Genomic DNA, 22,505 nt, shown 5'->3' with positions numbered 1-22,505 from the left:
CTCAGGGATAATTATAAAGTAAAATTTTCCTCCTTTCACTAAGATCTCAAATTCACCCTGCTGCTTATTTTATTTGTCTGTTCGTTCATTCATTTATTCATTCATTCATTCATTCATTCATTGCAAGGCAATGGGGTTAAGTGGCTTGTCCAAGACCACACAGCTAGGTAATTATTAAGTGTCTGAGGACAGTTTGGAACTCAAGTCCTCCTGACTCCAGGGCCGGTGCTCTATTCACTGGGCAACCTAGCCACCCCTACCTTGATGTTTATTTTAAACATAAACATTTGAGACTACAGGTTTTTGTTTCCTATAAACTTCTGGGCTTTCCTACTGTTGTTCTTTTTTCTACACTCTAGTTACTCTCTAACACAAGGGTCAATAACCTTTGACCCATGGGTCAAATCTAGTCTGCTGTTTTGGTCTAGCTCATGAGAAAAAAAATAGTTTTTACATTTTTTATGTATGACTTTATTTTTTAAAAAATTAAAGTATAAGTTTTCTTTCAAGCTGCAAAGGTCTGATTTGAGAGTTAAATAAGAAAATGAATTAAATAATCATTTGGAAAAAGAAGACCAATCATATGAGAGTAACCATTACATAAATGATATACTGCAAAATGAGAATACAACTTTATTTAAAAACATAAAAATCATTCTTAGCATATAGTCATATAAAAGTAAGTAGCAGGTCAGACTTGACCCATCAGCTACAGTTTGTTGACCATTGCTCTAATGCAATGGTGAAGATGTGTGTGTATATGTGTATATGTTCTTTTATGTATATGTCTCTCTTTTGTCCATATTTCATACTCTATGTATGTATATATATCATATTATCCCTACTTATTTCAAGCATTATAGATAGGGGCTATCCTTTTCTCCATCTTTAGATATGAAATACCCTTTGCACTTAAAAACATGTTACATTTAGCTGAATTTTGTCAATCAGTTTTTCTTTCTCTAGTTATATATAATCAAGGGCAGAGACTAAAACCTCAGTATACTACTACACATTCTTCCATATTTTCTCAGCTCTACTGATAACCTATTTAGCCATCAAGATTTAAATCAGATGCTAACTTCTTCATAAAATCAGACACAATTTTCCCCTCCTTTGTACCATTCCTACACTCATGTTTTATAGTATCTTCTCATTTTCCTTAATAAATTCCAGCATTTTAGAGGGTAGGGACTATGTCTTACACATTTATTTTTCCACAGCAATTAGCATGTTTTTGTAATATCTTAAATGTAATTAGTACAGAAGCAGTTTCAAAGTACTTTCACCTATGTTACCTCATTAAAGCCTAATAACCTTGAGCAAGAAGCTCCATGGAAAAGCAGAGAGCCAGGTTCAAACAGGTAGACCTGGACTCCAGTCCTACCTCTGACACACACTGCTGAGCAGGACAAGGAAGTGCTTGATGATTTGTAGAACAGTTGTTGAATAGCATTAGTAAAGTGAATTTCCTACACCAATGAAATCATAGATAAAGACCAAAAAAATAAATCTACAACAAACTAAAAAACAACCCTGAGCTAAGCATAATCTTTCCTCAATCTTAAGAGGAAACTAAAGCTCAAAGTCTTTAAATAATACACCACAGAAACTCTCAGTATTTGTTGAAATATTGAATAAATTAATATTACTAAGTTCTCAAAAGAAAATGGTGAAATCAAGATAATCCTGAAGAAAGGTATGAAAGAAGACATTATCAGGAGTCATTTTTCAAACCTATGGAAATTATGTCAGTACAGTTTAAAGGAATCAATGATCAAACACATTCTCAAAGAAATCACTATCAAAAGTAAATAAATGTGGAGCTCCAACATGGTACATGCATTAGCCTCCACTATGCACCTATAGACAGTCTCTCCATAAATTACTAAGGTACTATAAATAATTCCATTTAAAAAGAAAAAAAATCAAACTTTTTACCTTCCTGGGAGGCAATCTCCTGTGGTAAATCATCAATAAAATCTAAGGGCATCTCTATTGGTTCCTCAGATCCCAGAAGACTATGGTCTACAGTGAAACGCCCTTTCTTTTCCTCTCTCTCTTTCAGAATAACCTAAAAGCAAATACCAGTCTTCAGTTACTAATCAAACAAATAGGAATCTAGTGTCTAATATGTACACTATTTTAAAAGTACAGAATGGAAAAGACTCAGCTTGAAAAGACAACAATTCATATAAACAAACTGTGACCATAAGCTTATTAAGAAGCAGAAATACAATATGGTTGCTGGAGAAGCAAATACAATCCTTAGCTAAATTAAAAGAAGTACAACTCTATTGATAAGATCCATATTTTGAAATCCAGTGGTCAGTTCTGAGAACCATATTTTAAGAAAGACACTAACATACTGGAACATGTCCTCAGGAGAATGACCATGTTAAGCGATAAGAAAACCATTTCATGTGAGGGCTGAACAATAACATTTTACACATGTAAGATAATTTGCTTTTCTCAGATTATAACGTGTTTTTATTCAAATAACCATTCTGTAGAGAACACTGGGCAGTCATTAAATCATTTTATAGATGAGCAACATCATTTTCAGAAAGTTTATATGACTTGCCCATGATTACACAACTGCTAAATTGTATAAATGAGACTAGAATCCAATCTAAGAGTAATCTAATTCTTAGGTCCAATGTTTGTTAAACTCTGTTTAATTTAAAGAATAAAAATCTTAGGACTATGGCAAGACAGAGACTGAAATCCTGAGTTCAGTGGTACAGGGAACTCTCTTTACCCAGCTTGCATCTTCTCTACAATTTACAACTTCAGAGAAATGCCTAGAATACTGAGAGGTAAAGCATATTGTCTAGGGTTGTAGAGCCAGTATGGATGCAAGAGATAGGACTTGAAGCTCAGGTCTTCCTAATTTCAAGGCCAGCTTTCTCTTTACAATGACCCACTGCTTCTCAGAACTAAGAACTGCCTTCAAATAACTGTTTGGAGATCATTTGGAAGAGGGTTTAGACTGGTACCACTAAGAAGAATTTAGAGGGAGACAGATTTCAGATTCTTTCTAACAATGAGATCTGGTCAACAATAGAACAACCTTGAGCAATCTATCAATCTATCACAAGAAGTATTCATGCAGAAATTATAATGAACATATTGAAAATGTTTCAGAAGTAATTACTTCATTGGTTGAGTAGCTAGGCTAAATGACTCCTAAGTCCTCTCTAAATTCCATATTTTTGAATCTGATATAACACTGTGCTAGAGATTGAGACTTACATCTTACATATATACTGCAAAGACGACATGAAGATAAAAGCCTAATTAATTGAAACAAAAAAAACTTGCAGTTTCACATTATTTTGATATAAAAGTCTAAAAAAGGACTTGGAACTAATGTTTAAAATATGATTGACAATTTGAAATTGATACTGGTTAGAAAAAGTTGCATGTCATGTGGTGTTCTTAAAATATTAAAGGTCTTAAGAATCATACATGTGAAATTTCCATAACTGAATGTACATCCCAGCAGGGGCAGATTATTTCTACTTAATTCATATTTATACATGAAATACTAGTACAAATATTCCATAGGTAAGATTAATTTTATAACAGAATTCATTATATTATAAAAGAACTTAAGTTCTTTTTGAATGCTTAATATTCTACCATTTATTTGCCCTTTTAGATAGTAGTACCAACTTTCCAGTCTTTTACTCCCTTAGAATTAAAGTTAGCTATCATAATTTTCTCCAATCCCAAAACAAATGGTCAATTTATGAAAGTAAACATCCAAGTAAAATCCAAATATCAGTTGAAAATACTACTACCACTTGACAATTTAGCCCAAATGTATGTATACTATCAATATTCCAAAGATTAGTCAGAGAGGCAATATGACCTCTTAGTGAGATGGCTGGCCTTGGAGTCAGGAATCCAAGGGTTCAAGTTTGGCTTCTGTCTCATACTAGTAGGTAACCAAAGGCAAATCATTTAATTGCTCAAGATCCCAGGCAACTCTCTAAGAGTAAAGGTGAATTACTAACTTCTGGGTAAGAATTTCCATTCTAGGAGCTCTCTACATTGATGAAACCACAGGTTTAGACCCAAAATAAAAGTTTTGGTTTACCTTTTTAAGAGCTGTGGGTCGTTTAAGTTTTGCAATTTCTTTCTCTTTTCCTCTTTTTATTTTGGGGGAAGTAGTGTCCAAAGGGTTAAGAGGTGCCAAACAGGGTTGACTTTTGGTTAAAGACTTTCTGTTGGCAGAATCTTTAGACTGTAAAGGAACAGCACTGACCACTGAAAACAAACAAGGACATTAGTTTCACTACAGAACATTCCTGGAGCCAGTTTCACACGCTTTCAAAATTCCCAAACAAAACTACAAAAACAAGAACATCCTCTTCCTGTGAGAGAGAAAAAGGCAGATAATGATAGTAGGAAGCAGCCTGACCCAGAGATGCTTTTATCCACCTTTCTTATCCTTGTAAAGGATAAAACAAGACAAATGTCATGGGCCTGGTATCCTAAGCCACTATTAAAGAGCCAGTCCAGTGGGACAGGGAACTAAGTGGATATGTAAGTGTAAAACCCAATGAAATCATGAAGGTCAGAGGTGAAAAATACAAAAAAAAAAAATCCCCTACAGTCCCCCCAAACCCTGCTCTGTCACTGTACTTCTTTAAACCCTAATTCCTGCAGTTCTGAGCCTGACCTGTCATCCAATAGCAAGTTAATCATTTAACACTTTCTTCATTTCTAATCACTAAAAATATGATCTTCAGTAAAGTCTTCCTCAAATGACCTAAATTTTTGTCCCCTTTGCAAAATGCCAACCACATTCTAGAGAGAACAGAAAGTTCTGTATCTGATTTTTGTTGATAATAGGATGACCCTTGACAGGTCAAAGGAGTCTATCTTTTTAGCCTCCCTGTACACCTCTCCCTTTGATTCAAGCCAGCAAGAATGAATTAAGCACCTATTCTGAAGTAGATACTAGGCTAGGCACTGGGCAGGAAAATAACCAAAGAGGCAACTACTGCCCTCATGGAGCTTACATTCTATTAGAGGGAAGCGACATTATGTAGAAAATTAAGTAAAAAACAGATACAAAGTCAATGAAGAGGGAAGGGCACTAGCACCTGGGGCAGAGGTGGGGGAAAATCAAAGATGAAAAGTTGTTCACTGTACATTATATATGGTCCTTCACCTGTAGGCCTTTGTACGAGCTATCTTCATATCTAGATTATACTCCCTACCTCTCTCTGTCTCACAGATTCCTTCCTCATCATTTTCATGGCTCAAATCGGATGCCCCTTTGCGATCCACAATCCATCCTAGTTGTTGCTTTGCTTGCTCACTCCTAAATTCTCTTTGTACTATTATTATTTGTAATCATCTACATCTCTCCCAATTTACCCTTTGGCTCTTCCCAACAGAATGCAAGCTCCTTGAGGGAATAGATGATTTTATTTTTTTGTTTTTGTCTTTGCATCTCAACTGTAATGTATGTTTTAGACACTTAATAAATGTTTATTGAAATGAATGAAGTTGACTTGTGGCTGCCTGCGATAAAAAACTAATCAAGACCTAGAATGAATTCTATCATATGTTTCTAAATCATTAATCTTTATAGTCCTCTGGAAATAAAACTAGATCTTAATTATATATGCTATTACATATACAATATGCATGCTATTTGTATACATATTATAAATATAGTGCTCTCTCTTTAGCATCAAATATTAAAAGCAAAGGCCCATATCCAAAGAACATCCAGAATAGAAAACCAGGCACCAAACTATATGCTTAAACATTTTGTCCCTCATTCAACTCCACTATTTATGACTTAATTTGCTACTAAGTTATGGCTCCTACACAAAGAACAGAGGGATTAAAAAAAAGAAATTTCAATGAATTAAGAATAATTTTTTTGAAAATGGAAAAAAAAGAATGGAGGAAAAAATAATAAACAAATAGCAATGCTGAGATAAAGATCTAAACCAATGACCAAATCTGCCAGTATCTTTTTTAAGTTCTCTCAATGACATTTGATTTAAGATATGGGTGTACAAAATTTAGAAGGCACATATTACAACAGAAATTATTTCAGCAGAAGGCAAGTCAATTTCCACACATATCTGATGAAGGTATTTAAAATCACCAGTTAGCTTACGTTTAACTGAATAATCAAACCTGGTCAAATTAATGTAATTTAAAAACTTATGAGTTTTCAATCTACTAGAATTACAGTGGCCCAAAATTCTTAGTACAGTTTTAATCTTTAATAAGTTTCTGGAATGCTCTGTTAATACATTCTTGAAAAACAACTACATCAACATAAATACATGTAAATTTAAATACTTCTATATACTGGCACCACTTGATATTTCACACAAGCAAAATCCTTTCCTCCGTATAAATAATGTCATCACCTGTATATGATAATGGTCTGGTGTTTGTGATCTGCCTAGCTTTCATCGCTTGCTGCTGTTTTTCCAGAGCTGCTAGCATATCTCCTAAATCAAGCTGCACAGGAGTCTTACTCTTTTTACCAGCCGCCTTTGATAAAGCTTCCTGCAAGATGAACAACAAAAGTTTAACTATATATATATATATATATATACACACACACACACACACACACACACACACACACACACACACACACAAAATAACAATATAAACTTTCCTAAGTATTTGGCATATTAACCATCAAAAACCCACAAGGAAAAATTACTTTTAACTAACCTGTATTTTTTTTTGCTCCATACTGATTTCTGAATATTCCTGAGCTGTGGCAAGTGCTGCTGCTAAAGCCTTCTTCTTTTGACTTTTTGCACGTTTAGGTACAGAGGTTGTAATAGGAATTGGAGTCTGAACTATGTTAATTGGTGAATTTTCAGGTAAATCATCCAACTAAGATTTCCAAAAAAGAAAAGTAAAAAATATTGGACATTCAATTTTAGGATTACTTAAAGATTCTTGGTAAGTGTTTAGAATATTTATTTCCTATAAATTAAGCTAAAAATATAGCTACAAAAAACTCATAGTATCAATATGGATACAATTAAGATAATTTACCAAGAAATTAGTTTAATAATACTTTAGAATACTTCCATCTGTAATTTCAAATATGTATCAACATCAACAAATTATATAGTTTTAACTTTTTATATTTTATTATGAATTTAATCACTTAAAATGCATATCAATATATAAAATATTTAAGAACTATATAGGAAACAATGAACTTTTTTTTAATTTATTTTAATCAATATGGACATGCATATTTCCAAGTTACAAAATTTCCCTCCACCTTCCCTTCCCACTCCTCTCCCCTCAGCAGGGAATAGTCAGGATACAAATTATATTTTGTTGATTAATGCTGCCTATAAATATAGATTTTAAAATTAGTGTCGGGGCAGCTAGGTGGTATAGTGGATAGAGCACCAGTCCAGGAGTCAGAAGGACCTGAGTACAAATCCAACCTCAAGCACGTAATAATTACCTAGCTGTGTGACTTTGGGCAAATCACTTAATCACATTGCCTTGCCAAAAAAAAAAAAAAAAAGATTGGTGTCAAGAAACTAGCATATAACCTATGTTGTAAGTTTTGCCAATCATAAGAAGATATATTACATATTAATATGTAAAAAGATTTGATATTTTATAAATGAAACTTGATAAGGGGGTTTAATAGTTATATATAAAATTGTTACAATTTAATAATAATAATAATATATAAAATCATCATTGTCAGCAATTCTGCTAGTCTGTCCAAGTTTAAGAACAAATTATTGCAAGAGTCAGTCTTACTACTTTTGCAGAAATTTTTTGTTGAATGTTCTCATCTTTAGCACTTCCATTCTCATTCAATTCTGTAAATTCATCTTCATCCTAAAATAAAGTAATAAATTTTAAAGTAAAAACCTTAAAACAACACAAAACAACAACAAACCAACTTAGATGATTTTTTTAATTCTTTGATATCTCAAATATCTCAAACTTGATGTCCAATAGAAAAAGTCTAAGTCTCTTTTCCTTTTACATTGCCACTGCTCCGGTCCTCATTCCCTACAGTTAAGTATACTTTAACAACTTCTTAACTTGTCTCTTTGCCTTCATGTTCTTCCTCCATGTAAGCCCTCCTTCCTATATCTTGTAACCATTAATAACCTTCCTAAAACAAAGTTCCTATTTCTCTGATCAAAGATTTCTCATAGCCAAAATGAAATATTTCTAAAAACAGTCTAGAAATTAAGGCCCTACATAATGTGGGCCTAACTTTGTTTTATCTGCCCAAAACTATCCCAATCCTACAATCTGACCAAAGTAGAAATCATCTTTCTATGAAATAACTCTGATTTTCCCACCTAATAATTTTACTGTCACTTTTCTTTACTGAAAATCTTTCCTTTCTTGCTCATATGCACTCTCCAATCACTGAAAGTCCTATTCAGCCTTCTCTTCTCCTCAACTCACATGACCCAGATGTCTTCTATAACTATCTACTCCTTCACCATATCTCACATAAAGAGGTGGTCTTACTTCTTATCAAGGTTAAAATGCCTCTGGTTCAAATGATCCTATTCTATTCTGTCTTCTTCAATAAAATGCCACTTCTGTCATCTCCACTCTTAACTTATCTTTAAGCTCTTTGTCTCCTGGTTCATTCACTACTGCCTACAAACATGTCTCCCTTATCCTCAAAAACTTTCTCTTGATTCTTTCATCCCCATGAACTTTGTCCTATATCTCTTCTGGCTAAACTTCTTGAAATGCCTATCTCCAATTTTTTTTCTTCTCATGCTCTTCTTAACCCTTACAATTCAACTTCCAACCTCATCAATTCACCAAAAGTACTCTCTCCAAAGTTACTCATGATTTCTTAGCTGCCAAATCCAATGACTTCTTTAACCTCTCTTTAGCCTTTGACATTACCCCCTCGTTCTTAATACTCTTCTCTAGGTTTTTTAGACAACATTCTTTCCTGGTTCTTCAGATTACTACTCCATTTCCTTTGATGGATTCTCATTCAGATCAGATCCTCTAACTGTATTACACAGAGTTCTGTCTGGAACTTCTTTTCTCCCTTTAAACTATTTCACTTGATAATCTCATTAGCTACCATGAATTTTACTATCTCTAATTTGATGATTCTTTTTTAAAATTCAATCTTACTTACAGTTCCAAACTCTCTCCTTTCCTACTCCTTTACCCATTGAGAAGAAAAATAGAACCCATCAAAAATATGTATGGTCATGCCAAACAAATTTTCATATTGACCATAATGATGATTCTCAAATCCACCTATCCTACCCTAATCTTTTTTCTGTTGCTCAATCTATCTCCAACGGCCTTCAGATATCTCAAACTTAAAGTCCAATAGATATTTTAAACTGAAGCTGTCTAAAATAGAAGTCAATATTTTCTTCTCTAAATCTCATCCTCAAACTTTCCTTCCTTTAGAGGGCAATACCATTCTTCTAGTTCCTGAGGTTTAACCTGGGTATCATCTTCAATTCCTTACTATCTCTAACCCCCCTTCTTTCCCAAATCCAATCTGTTACCATGGTATGTTGACTTTTCCTTTGGAATATCTCAAAAACATAGCCCTTTCCTTACTGGTGAAGGCCCTCATGACTTCACAACTAGACATTGCAATAGACTATTGATGAGTTTGCCTGCCTCAAATTTCTCATGCAATCCATACTCAATTTGGCCACTGAAGTGATTTTCCTGAAGTGCAGGTCCAACCATGCCATCACCTTAAGGATTTGATAAACTCCAATGGCTTCTTATTGCCTTCCAGATCAAATTGAAAATTTTGCTTAGCATTCAAAGTTCTTCATGACCTAACTGCTTGTCACCTTTCCAGTCTTCTTATATCTTGCTCCCTACCACATAGTCTTTAAATCCAGTGAAAATGGCCTCATGGCTGTTCCACAAGACACCCCACCTCTTGGCTCTGGGAATTTTTATGGTAACTAGAATGCTTCCCCCTCCTCATTTCTGCCTCCTGGTTTCCTCTAAGTCCCAATTAAGGTTCTAACTTGTATAGGAAACCTTTCCCAATCTCCCTAATTCTAGTGCCTTACTTCCAGTTATTATTTCCTACTTATCCATCCTTCTAGCCTTCTAAGTTTCATTTTCTCTCATCCCCAAAATTGCCAAATCCTTCTACATTGAACCCCTTCTCACAACCAACCATTTTAGTTCCAGCCCTACCCTCTTATAGAAACACAGGATATCCCTGTTTCAAGTCTCTTCAATCTCCTGTGTCTGTGTGTGTTGTGTTGTGTGTGTGTGTGTGTGTGTGTGTGCACGTGCACACGCACATGTGTGCAAGTGCTCCATACAAGTACCAAATTGTATATCTTTAAATACAGGTTTTACTCCTCTGGCTCCCAATTGCCTTTAAGGTCATATATAAATTTTTGATTGGCTTTTATCATTTGAACTCAACCAACTTTTTCCTAACATGATATACTTTATTTTTCTTCCTATGCTCTAGAGTCCAACCAAAAGCTTTCTGGAACTTCCTAATATGAGGGACTCCTTATCTATTGCACTGGCTGTCTTCAATGCCTAAAATGTGCTATTTCCTCCCTAATCTCCAAAATCTCTTAGAATACCTCGCTTCCATCAGGACTTAGCTCAAGCACTACTGTGTATCCAAAGATTTACTCAATCCCCTTAACTGTTAGTACTATCTCTCTCTAAACTAACTTGTATTTATTTTGTACTGACCTGTATGTGTGCATGTTATCTTCTTCTGTTAAAATATAGGTTAAGTTCCTTAAAACACTGTCACTAATATAAGCTAAGACTGGAACTAACAGGAAATGTTTAGTCTTTGCATAAATCAAAAATATCACAAACAAAAGAAAAAATAATTGAGGTAGTCAACTGAAAAAATGGATTGTAAAAAGCATTAACTTTTATATCTCAAATGATGATATCTATAACCTCTTTCTTCCACTGGTTATTCAGTCTTCACAAAAAAGAGAAGGATTAAAGATAGCTTCTATTTGTCATTTTCAAGTAAGGATTTTTTTGGTTTTGCTTTTTAATGGAATAATGTAGTGGTTGCTATAATAAAATTGGTCTATTAAACATAACTGGTATTTTGATTTTGAATTAACATATAAAACAAAAGACAAAAAATGAAAAGAACACAAAATCTGGAATCCAAGAACCATGCGCCCTAGGTTTTATGAGCTTCAGTCCCTTCACCTGCAAAATGAGGAACAACAAGCACTTTTTAATTACTTCTGTATCAACATCATATTAAGTACTGGAGATATAAATACCAAGAATTAAACAATCCTCTAGAGATAAATAAAAATAAAATCCAAAATAAATATCACAGGGTAGAAATCACTAACATCATACAGAGGAAAAGAGAATACCTCAAAATATAATGGATCAGGACTTGGTTCTACTCTGTGAGATTGGCTGCTTAATGGTTTATTGTCTTGTCTCTTCTGTAAGTTTTGTCTTCTTTCTGAGGATGTGCTATGTCCACGGCATCTGAACCCAATCTAAATAAACCCCAAAAACAAAAAAAAACCTAGAATTTCATACTATTAACTTTTAAAAATTAATTAATTTACCACTATATATTCACAAATGAAAATGTTAATATACAAAAAGATTTTAACATTCACTATCATCAGCATTTTAAAATTGTACTTTCTTTTTTTTGTTTTGTTTTGTTTTTAGGTAAAATTGTACTTTCAAAAATAATGTGTTTAAATCTGAAATTTCCAAGAAAGTTGATAAATCAAAACAACTTCTTCACTAAAACATATTCAAGTAAAGTGCTGTTCCTTTATTTACAATATAATAAAATGCTCAGCTTTAAACAGGGACAAAATAAATATCATATTAAACAATAATTCTATAATTAATACCTATTTTCAGATCATTTCTTTTGAAGTACTCAATTTATTATAGTATTAGATACTTTATTTAGAAAAATTTTAAAGGATTAAAACTATAGTTCTCTAGGTTACTCAGCTACCAAAACTTTTAACTGAAGTCAAAATGTGTAATCATCAGATCAAGAGAGACCTTGAGAGGAAATGCTTTTATACATGCCTTGAATTCTTTAATCTAAAGCAAACAGGATTTTGAAACTTTTTTACACTTATTTCCAAGTGACAAGGTGATAAGGGTACTGATCCTTTGTGTTATAGGGCTCCTGTCCCATTAAAGGTGAAGATACACTACCAGAACCACAGCCTGAGAGATTCTACTGTAGGAAAAAGGACTCCACATGATAGGGGTCCTAAGGAAAATATAAGACTCCAGAGAGCAGAGCAGAAAGATTGCAAAATATAGTATCAAATTTCCTAGGATCCAATTCTAGTCTAAGATCTTGGGAAAGTCATTTAATTTTTCTGGAACTTATCTGCAAGTTTTCTGAAACTCATCTTATAAAATACAGGAGTTAGAATAGGTAACATCTTAGGTAACATCTAAGATCTCTCCTATTTCTAAAACCATGAACCTATGAATTTAAAAATAGTAGATTTATAACTATTTGTTTTACTTGCCACAAAGTCTTGATGCAGTATCTCATGTGGAGGTGACTATAGTTCCTTAAAAGCTAAAACTAAACTTACTCATTTTATATATTTGGAAATATCTAGTAAGGTGAAAGATATTATTTGCAAAAAATCAATAACTGAAAATATAAGTATTAGTGAAAGAATAACACCTATAATTTCCAGATTATTATTTATGACATTAATGTTTCTTTTAAATGCTGTATGTTAAAGTAGCTTGAGCCCTTTTTAAAATTTATTTTTCAGTTTTGCAAAATAAATTCTTCCAGATAGAGACAAAACATAAAAAATATATAATTAATAACAAAAAGTTATTTGTGAGCTCTATTGTTAAATTATAAAACTAAAGTGGAGAAGGTCAGAATAAGCGATTATACAGAGCTTCTTCAAAACAAAACAAAGACAAATGATGTGATTACCATGGTAAAAAATAAATAAACAAATAAAAATACCAGATATTAATCTTCAAGTATCAATATTAGAAATAAATATTAAAATCAATCCAATATTCACTCGCATGCCACACTTCTCCCATTCCTGTCCAATTTATATTTCTTATATTTCCCACTGAGGAAAAAAAAAATACCAGATTTTTTTTTCTCCCCTCCATATACTTTTTCCTCTAGAAGACTGCCAGGTCAAAACTGAAGTACTGAATTTCTGAAAAACCTAGTAAAAACCTGAATTTATAAACCTAAAGGTAGATATTTTTGTGCTTTATATATGGCAATGAAACTTTTAGTAAAGTTAATAAAATCTTTCATTTGAGTTACTCTTGGGTTTATTAGATAGAAGTTTATCTTAGAAAGATCTGTAAGTGTTGGTGGTCTTCCAGCTCAATGAATTAACAGAATGGTCTGGCAACAACTTTAGGTTGTAGTAGGAGTCCAGAATTGGGGAAGTAACAGCTTCTTTGTACTTAGGTATGATGAGACCATGAGATATTCCATTCAATTGTGGGTGCCACATTTTAAGAATGACATTTAGAAGTAAGAGATTAATCAGAGGACTGTAAAAGGGTCTTGAATCCATTCCATGTAAGAATCAGTTGAAGGAACCAGAGGTGTTTATCATGAAGAAAAATAGAACACTTTACCTTAAGTATTTAAAGAAAAAAGAATTAAGATTTGTTTGGCCCCAGAAGGCAGACCCAGAGCAATTGGTGAAAATGCAAAGACATAAATTTAAGTTTGATTGAGGAAAGAATTCTTAACAATGAGAACTATCCACAAAGTGAACTAGGATCTCTTGAGAGGTGATAGATTCCCCTTCATTTGAGGTCTTCAAGGAAAGGCTGAATGACTTTTTGTTGGATTGTAGTTTTTTTTCAACTACCAGCACAGGAAAAGACCACAGACCATGAGGATTCTCCCAAGCCTGACATTCTACCAGTATTTATCTGTTAATAGAAACTAGAGGGTCACTTACAATTACTGCTTTTTATTTTTTTTTAAGTAGATCTTTGCCTAATAGATTTTTTATAAAAAAAAACCAGTAATTTGTTCTCACAGCAGTAACTGCAAATAAGTTTGAATTCACAGTAATAGTACCTAAGTATCAGTTTTCCTAAGTTTCACAAAAACCAAGGTAAAACAAAGATTCAGGCAAGTCATTTAGGAAGCCTATTATTCAATTAAATTCAAAGAATGTGATTTTTTTTGCTTTAGAAATGAAAATGAAATTTTAAAATTCTACATAAGTTCATTACAAGTCAGGGCTAGTTAACAGTTTAGCAATTCAATAAGTATTTGTTGCCAGGGGGTCTACATAAGTTCATTACAAGTCAGGGCTAGTTAACAGTTTAGCAATTCAATAAGTATTTGTTGCCAGGGGGTCTAAAAGCCTAAACTCCTAACACAAAGAAGTTACAGGTGGCATTAATTCTATTTGGCAGATTCTTACTAACAAGGATACACTGACTCCTAAAGCAAAACTGATGGGAAACATCTGGAGGAAGGGACCAAACCATATTACTACTAGTTCATAACAGTTAAGAAAAAGCTGGCCAAGTTTGATGCCCACTGTAGATTTTAGATATTCAATTTTCAAAATTCTAAGCTGAAGTAATCACAATACTGTGATCTAAAATTCTATAAGGAAAATTAGCCAAAGAGAGTTTATATCCTCAATTTTAAAAAAATCCTGACAATTCTTACAAAGAAGAAAAAGAAATTCTATTTAGAAACTAATGTGAAAACACAAAGAATTCACCAAACAAAAATCTACATACATAAAATGGAAACAAGGGACAGAAAAAGAACAGTATTGTATAATACTGTGAAAATAGTATCAAGAATGCTAAAGCTCAGAACAAGTTAAAGTTGATAATTGCTGAACCTAATAAACAGATTTTTTACAGTTATTTTGCAGGCAAAATGAAGACATAAGAAGGGTTAAAAATGATGTTCTGTCCCATAAAGAGAAGCGAGGATTACACTCTAAAGATGAATTATCTACTTTTCCTCCAAGGAGTGAGTCTACAATGTTAGGAGAAAGATTATCCAATAAGGATCATAGGGAAAAGGAACTACTAGTAGTACCTAATAACTGCTTGACTAAGGGTACTGAAACAAATATTTGTAAATCTAATAATAGAAGTCTGCTATCTTTCCAGGGTAGGCTACTCCTTTTCCAAGTAAATTCAAAGCATTTAAAAGAACCACCCAAATCCTGTCAAATCAGATTACTACTACTACTCACTCCTAACATTTTCACTGTCAGAAAGAACAACCTAAAAACAATTATCAAGTATTTCAAAGCAAAAAAGTGAAGGTCTTAAAGGGTACAAGCTATGTTTCTATCACTTCTGTTCATCAAAGGCAAGGGATTATAAAAGAAAAAAGTAGATTTGGGAAGTGAAAAACTGGTTAAGATAACTATCTCTGAGAATGCATTTCAAGAATAAATCTGGATTATGGCTAAAAGTACAGGAATGACAAGTTCCTAAATAAATATGGCACCTATTGAGGTGATAAGGATATTCTTGCTTGAAGTCTTGCAAATCTATTCGGAGGAATTTTAAATTGAAAAGAAAGGGTGATGGAGAAAGTTTCTTAAACATATCTATCAAACTAGATATCAGAGAATTACTATATATATATATATATATATATATATATATATATATATATATATATGAAAAATAATTGAAGCTGAAATGTTCTGAAATTCACAGAAAATAAATCCAAAAAAGAAGCCAGTAATAAAACCCTAGGTCTCAGGGTATAAACATAAATGCACCAAATACAGGTATTTGCAAGATTTATTAAGGGTCCTAATATAGAAGACAAATTTGACCTTGCAAATATCATATAAGACCTTTACAACTGGTATATGGCTTTAGAAAAATCTTAAGTCAAAAGAAAGATTAAGGGTTTGAAGGCAAGGGAATAGGGGCAAGGAAGATAGTATTATATATTAAGAAGTCTAATCAGAGGAGGAAATCTAAGACTCTGAGAAGGGAACCAGTTAAGAACACTTGGATGAAAATTGATGGAGGTAGAAATAGAGACAAGATTTTTACTGGATTAAAAATCTAATAAATGAGGAGTCTGAGAAGTTTCTCATGGAAAAGAACCAAAAGCAGGAAAAATATCTAAAAGATACAGTATTAAAAAGGGATGAATAAAGAATCAGGGTCCTAAATTTAAGAAGTGGGAAGTAATAAGTTCAGGTAGAAGGGATTAGCCTTAATGAGGAGAAAGAAATTTCATTCTTTGACTTAAAAGAATGAATGAAGATGTTGAGATCATATTCTCCATTCAATGACCTCAATCTTTTAGTGAAGTAAAAGGTTAGATCACTTATAAATTTAAAGTGTTGGGGTACAGTTAGTTTGAAAAAGATTCTATGAGGAATAAGGTAAAAACTGCTAAGGGTAGAAAAGGATTTTTGAAAAGCACTGATTTTCAACTCTGAATCTATGAATCTATAAATTGAAATTACCTGTGAATTATTTCTTTGCTCTGTTTGCCTTCCACCTCTAGAAAATGGCTGACTTTTTTCCATCCAAGGTTTTTTCTGAGTTGCCTGAGAAGTTACATTGGACCAACCTGTCCCACCTACAAGTGATGATAAAAAATCAGAAAAGGAAACAAAAAAGTATGTGTGTGTATGTGGGGGGGGGATGGGAGTAGGGGAAGGAGAAGAGGAAAATTATATCCTGTGTTTCATAAATGAATTAAATTCCAGGTCATCAAGTCAGACAGACTTTACTCTTATATTTAAACATAAAACATAATATAAAGTGGGGAAAATTCTCAAAAAAATTTATAGCATTTTTATTTTGAACACATACTATTTTTTTTATATCTTGTCATATACTTTCAGGTTTTCTAATTTGCTTAGGGCAGTCATCTGAATTAATTTCAACTTTTTTGGAAGACTTCCAATTTGAGGTTTATTTTTCTATTTTCAAGTCTCATTTAAAACCTAAAACCCTTTGAAGGATCTAGGAAGGAATATGAGGAAGAAGAGAAAACAAGAAGGATAAGATAATACAGAAATTAGTTTAGATAACAGTATCAGAATATGTAGATAAATACCTGAACAGATTGATGCTTCCACAAGCTAAAAATGAAGGGGAAAAAGATGTTAAAGTTTGCCACTTTAAAATAAACATTTTTAACTTTGCAAAAAGCTTCACACCATAAATGAAGCATGCTCACAACAATTTTAAGAAAAACAAATTTCTTTCTATTCATTACTTTAACAATAAATTTAAAAGAAAAAGTAAATTCAATATAAATTTTCAATTAACATTCTCTCATTTCCATAGTAATTAATAAAGAAAATAAATATTTAAGCACAGTTACATGGAATAAGTGTATAAATCTAGGCAGTGGTTACATACATTAATTGTACCAGAATCAGTATTTCGGGAAGTCATCACTGTAGCCTGATTGTTGCTATGTTTGGGACTGCAGTAACCACTATCACTATCAATGTCAGCTTCACTAGCTCCTTGCTCACTAGAGGATTCTGCTGTAGGATGGGATGATCTTCTCCTTCTTCCTTTTGATTTCCAGAGCACTGTAGAAGTACTCTCTGAAAGAGACTTGTTAGCGATATCTGATGGAAAATCTGAAAGGTAAAGAAAGTACAATTCTTTGTGACAAAATGTCAATTTTATCAAAGTTTATAAATCATCACAAAATAAAACAGCTGGTTGATAAAGGAAAAAAGCAGGTATTTTACAATAAAATGTAGGCCAAAAGATTCAATGTGCCTTCTGAAGTCAAGCACCAATGCCTCATCAAATTAAGAAAATGATTTTTGAAGGCTAATCTAACAGAGCACAGTTCTAAACTGTCTTGACTAAATAGGAAAAGCTTTAGGTATGGATAAGACTGTGCATTTTTTTTGGTCTTCTGAATATTTTCATCACCAAATACAGAAAGACTCATCATCAAGAGATTTAAAAACTCAAAAGGTCCCCTCAGTACTGGATAATCCCATGGTACAGTAGATAGAACACTGGACTTAGAGTCAAGAAGTCATGGGTTTGAACCCTGCCTTGGATACTTAGTACTCGTAAGATCTTGGGTTAGTTTGTTGGTGGAGCTGTGAACTCATCCAGCCTTTCTGGAGAGCAATTTGGGATTATGCCCAATACTGGTCTATACCCTGAAGAGATGATGAAAAAGAATAAAAACATCACTTGTACAAAAATATTTATAGCAGCCCTGTTTGTGGTGGCAAAAAAATTGGAAATTAAATGAATGTCCTTCATTTGGGGAATGGCTTAACAAACTGTGGTAAATGTATGTCATGGAACACTATTGTTCTATTAGAAACCAGGAGGGATGGGAATTCAGGGAAGCCTGGAAAGATTTGCATGAACTGATGCTGAGTGAGATGAGCAGAACCAGAAAAACATTGTACACCCTAACAGCAACTTGGGGGTGATGATTAACCTTGATGGACTTGCTCATCCCTTCAGTGTAACAACCAGGGACAATTTTGAGTTATCTGCAATGGAGAATACCATCTGTATCCAGAGAAAGAATTATGGACTTTGAAGACCAAAGACTATTACTGTCAAATTAGAAAAAAAAACATTATTATTATTATGTAATTTTACTATCTCATTCTTTATTTTTCTTCCTTAAGGATATGATTTCTCTGTCATCACATTCAAGTGAGATCAATGTATATAACATGGAACCAATGTAAAGACTAGCAGAATGCCTTCTGTGGGGGGTGGGGGGAGGGAAGCAAGAATGGGGGAAAATTGTAAAACTCAAAATAAAAAATTTCTTAGAAATTAAAAAAAGGGGGGGGTGGCTAGGTGGTGCAGTGGATAAAGCACCGGCCCTGGAGTCAGGAGTACCTGGGTTCAAATCCGGTCTCAGACACTTAATAATTACCTAGCTGTGTGGCCTTGGGCAAGCCACTTAACCCCATTTGCCTTTCAAAAAAAACTAAAATTTTTTTTTAAATTAAAAAAAAGATCCTGGGTTAGTCACTTGGCATATCTCTGAACCTCAGTTTCACATTTATAAATTAAAGGAGTTGGGGATGGCTAGGTGGCTCAGTGGATAGAGCACCAGCCCTAGCGTCAGGAGTACCTGAGTTCAAATCCGGCCTGAGACACCTAATAATTGCCTAGCTGTGTGACTTTAGGCAAGTCATTTAACCCCATTGCCCTGCAAAAACAAAAACAGACCAAAAAAATAAATAAATAAATAAACTGAAGGAGTTCCAATAACCTCTAAGATCTCTTCAAGCTGCAAATTTGAGATCTCCATTTTATAATGATGATGATGAAGCATCAAAAAAAAGTATAAAATGCTAAGAATTACATCTAAAAATCTACAAAACGTTAATTGAATTGTTAAAAATGGGATCTTCATTCAAAACAAAGGAGTTAAAACAGACAAGAAACAACTAATTTCAAGAATGACATAATTCCAGATTCAGTCACCAGTAAGATTATTGGGTTTCATAGCCAGTGTTTCTTAAAAGGACTCATTTCTAAAACATATAGGGAATTGAGTCAAATTTAAAAGAATCCTAGTCATTTCCCAATTGACAAATAATCAAAGGATATGAACAGGCAGCTTTCAGATGAAGAAATTAAAGCTATCTATAGTAATATGAAAAAATGCATTAAATCAATATTGATAAGAGAAATGCAAATTAAAACTACTCTGAGGTACCACCTCACACTTAGCAGATTGAAAAATGATCAATGTTGGAGGGGATATAGGAAAACTAGCATACTAGTGCAGTGTTGATGAAGTTGTGAACTGACCCAAACTTTCTAGAGAGCAGTTTGGAACATGCTCAAAGGGCAATAAAATTATGCATACCCTCTGATCCAGCAATATTTCTACTAGATCTGAAACCCAGAGAGATCATAAAAAGGGGGAAAAGACTGCATATATAAAAATATTCATAGCAGCTCTTTTTGTAGTGGAAAAGAATTGGAAATTGAGGGGATACTCATCAATTGGGGAATGGCTGAACAAATTATGGTATATGAATGTGATAGAGTAGTTGGTTCTGTAAGAAATGATGAGTGGGTAGACTTCAGAAAAGTCTGCCTAGAAAGATTTGCATGAACTGATGCTGAGTCAAGTGACTAGAACCAGGAGAACATTGTACACACTGTGTGATGATCAACTATGACAAACTTAGCTCCTCTCAGTTGTTGATTGATCAAGGACAACTCTAAAAGATTTGTGATGGACAATGCCATTCACATCCAGAGAAAAAACTATGGTGTCTGAATACAGACCAAGGCATACTATTTTCACTTTTTAATTTCTTTTTCATTTTCCCAAATTTTTTTCCATTTTAGTTCTGATTCTTCTTTCATAATATCACTAATGTGGAAATACGTTCAACATGATTGTACATGTATAAACCATACCAGATTATTCAATGACATGGGGGGAGGGAAGGGAAGAAGGTAGAAAAATGTGGAACTTAAATTCAAAAAGATGATAAAAACTATCTTGGCATGTAATTGGAAAAAACAAAATAACAAAACAAAAAAAAAGGGACAAGAATAAAGATATTGCCTCTTAACTAACAATAAAGGTTAAAATGAGGCAGTCACAAAGGTCTAGAAAAACACTCAGCAAATATAGCAAACAAAACTCTCAGCTAAGCATAGAAAAGTGATAGGTAAGGTAACTAATTTTAGAGTACAAGCTTATTTGTAAAACACTACCAAAGACAAAACTTTTTTCAAAACAGCAAAAAAGTAGTTGAGAAAACAACTAGTTAGATAGTTTGGTGTTATAACCAGATCATTCCAAGAACATCTGTTGATGAAACTGGAAGTAGGACAAAAAAAAAAGTTAAATAAAACAGGTTATCCAGAATTTTTAGTCCTCATTTCATGAATCTTTTATATTATCACACTATTCTCATCAGAAGTATAACCTCAATAAATAACAATGGTAAAGAAAAAAATGAGTTGGAATGAATGGATGAATGTGTGTGTGTGTGTGTGTGTGTGTGTGTGTATTTATTATATATATATATCAGTAATGGGGGCAATCTAATTTGGGGGGAAATCTAATTTAAAAGGAACTCAAATTTAAAAACACTCAATTTTATTTCAAAAAATGGAATATTTAAAGATTAGAGTGCTTTTGCCAAAAATAGACCAAAACATTAGCAAGTGAAAGAACTTTGTTCTCTCATAAAAGCATTTTATGAGAATGTGATATATAAGCATTATGAAGATATTTGATATATGGAGTGTAAGCAAACTTTTGCAAATTATTTTCTTAAACTATATTTTATACTCAAAGAAAAGAAAAAGATGAAAACAAGATTCCATTTTGGTTATTATAAAATAGCACTAAACATATTAGCACAAAATACAATTTTGAATGCTCCCTTTAAACACTACAACATTAAAAATTATACAAAGCTGTGATACATTGCAAATATGGAAATAATGTTGTTCAACGATGTGACACTATGGAAAAAGTACTTAATCTAGAGTCAAGAAAAATTGGTTGTAAATCATTCCTCTACAATTTTATTTTCTGTGTGATCATGTGTTGTGTAACTAACATAATCTCCAGAGGTCTCAAGGAATTAACCTATATATAAAATGAGAACTAGATGGACTGTGAGGTTCCTTCCATGCGAATTCCATGATATACTTAATGTGTTTGCCATTGTAAAGGGAAAAAACCCACATCAAATTCAAACAAAAGGATCCACAGGTGAGTGGATGTGACTGAGTGCTAAAACACTGTAAAAACTCCCCAATGAAATCCACTGCAGTGCAGGTAAAACACTATGAAAAATATTTATCAATTTCACTGTATGAGCAGACCTACAGCTGAACAGGCAGTCTCTCAAATTTGTCCTACCATGTATGTATTATATCTGGGAAAGACACTGGAAATAGAAAATTAAGGCTCAGAATTGAGGAGGAAGAGGAAAAAATAAGGCTAAATTTGAAAAACTTAACTTTCTTTCAATAATTCCTACCTGATCTCAGTTACAAAAGCCTTTCTTTAATACAAATATTCCTCTCAATGATGAGACACTAATTAAAATTACCAGAAAAACCTGTAAAGATTTACAAGAGCTGATATACAGTAAAACGGATTGTGTACAAAGTAGTAGCAATATTGGAAGATGATTGGATGAGCTATGTGGCTAGTGGATAGTGGATAGGCCTTGGAGTCCAGAGGGCCCGAGTTCAAATCAGGTCAGAGACACTTAAAAATTATCTAGCTGACCTTGGGCAAGTCACTTTAACCCCAGTGCTTTGCAAAAACCAAAAAAGTTAAATATATATATTAAGATGATCTACTGCGAATAATTTAGCTAATTCTCAGCAACAATGATTCAATTCTAAAAGGCTTATGATGAAAAATGCCATCCATTCCCAGAGTAAGAACTGATAGTGTCTGAATACAATTTGAAGCATACTTTTTAAGCTTTATTTTTCCTGAAGGATTTTTTTTTGCTCTATAT

The 22,505-nt window shown here is 33.1% G+C and overlaps 1 protein-coding gene across 7 annotated transcripts in view; it reads right to left on the bottom strand.

The window, feature by feature from the left end:
- SECISBP2L (SECIS binding protein 2 like) overlaps nucleotides 1–22,505 on the bottom strand; it is an 82,764-nt gene that overhangs the window by 43,231 nt on the left and 17,028 nt on the right. For 5 of the 7 annotated variants that reach the window (XM_074234722.1, XM_074234725.1, XM_074234724.1 and 2 more), the window contains exons 5-13: nucleotides 17,404–17,633; nucleotides 17,096–17,120; nucleotides 16,497–16,612; nucleotides 11,391–11,522; nucleotides 7,795–7,875; nucleotides 6,727–6,894; nucleotides 6,411–6,552; nucleotides 4,106–4,275; nucleotides 1,942–2,074 (exon numbers count right to left, since the gene is read on the bottom strand). In XM_074234722.1, the coding sequence (XP_074090823.1) occupies nucleotides 1,942–2,074; nucleotides 4,106–4,275; nucleotides 6,411–6,552; nucleotides 6,727–6,894; nucleotides 7,795–7,875; nucleotides 11,391–11,522; nucleotides 16,497–16,612; nucleotides 17,096–17,120; nucleotides 17,404–17,633 (1,197 nt within the window). The remainder of the gene's footprint in view (nucleotides 1–1,941; nucleotides 2,075–4,105; nucleotides 4,276–6,410; nucleotides 6,553–6,726; nucleotides 6,895–7,794; nucleotides 7,876–11,390; nucleotides 11,523–16,496; nucleotides 16,613–17,095; nucleotides 17,121–17,403; nucleotides 17,634–22,505) is intronic. The other 2 variants (XM_074234726.1, XM_074234727.1) reach the window with 2 other exon arrangements.

The sequence above is a fragment of the Macrotis lagotis genome, chromosome 4 (genome assembly GCF_037893015.1).
Source record: "Macrotis lagotis isolate mMagLag1 chromosome 4, bilby.v1.9.chrom.fasta, whole genome shotgun sequence".
NCBI lineage: Eukaryota > Metazoa > Chordata > Mammalia > Peramelemorphia > Peramelidae > Macrotis > Macrotis lagotis.
This window is presented reverse-complemented; position numbering and strand designations above follow the sequence as displayed.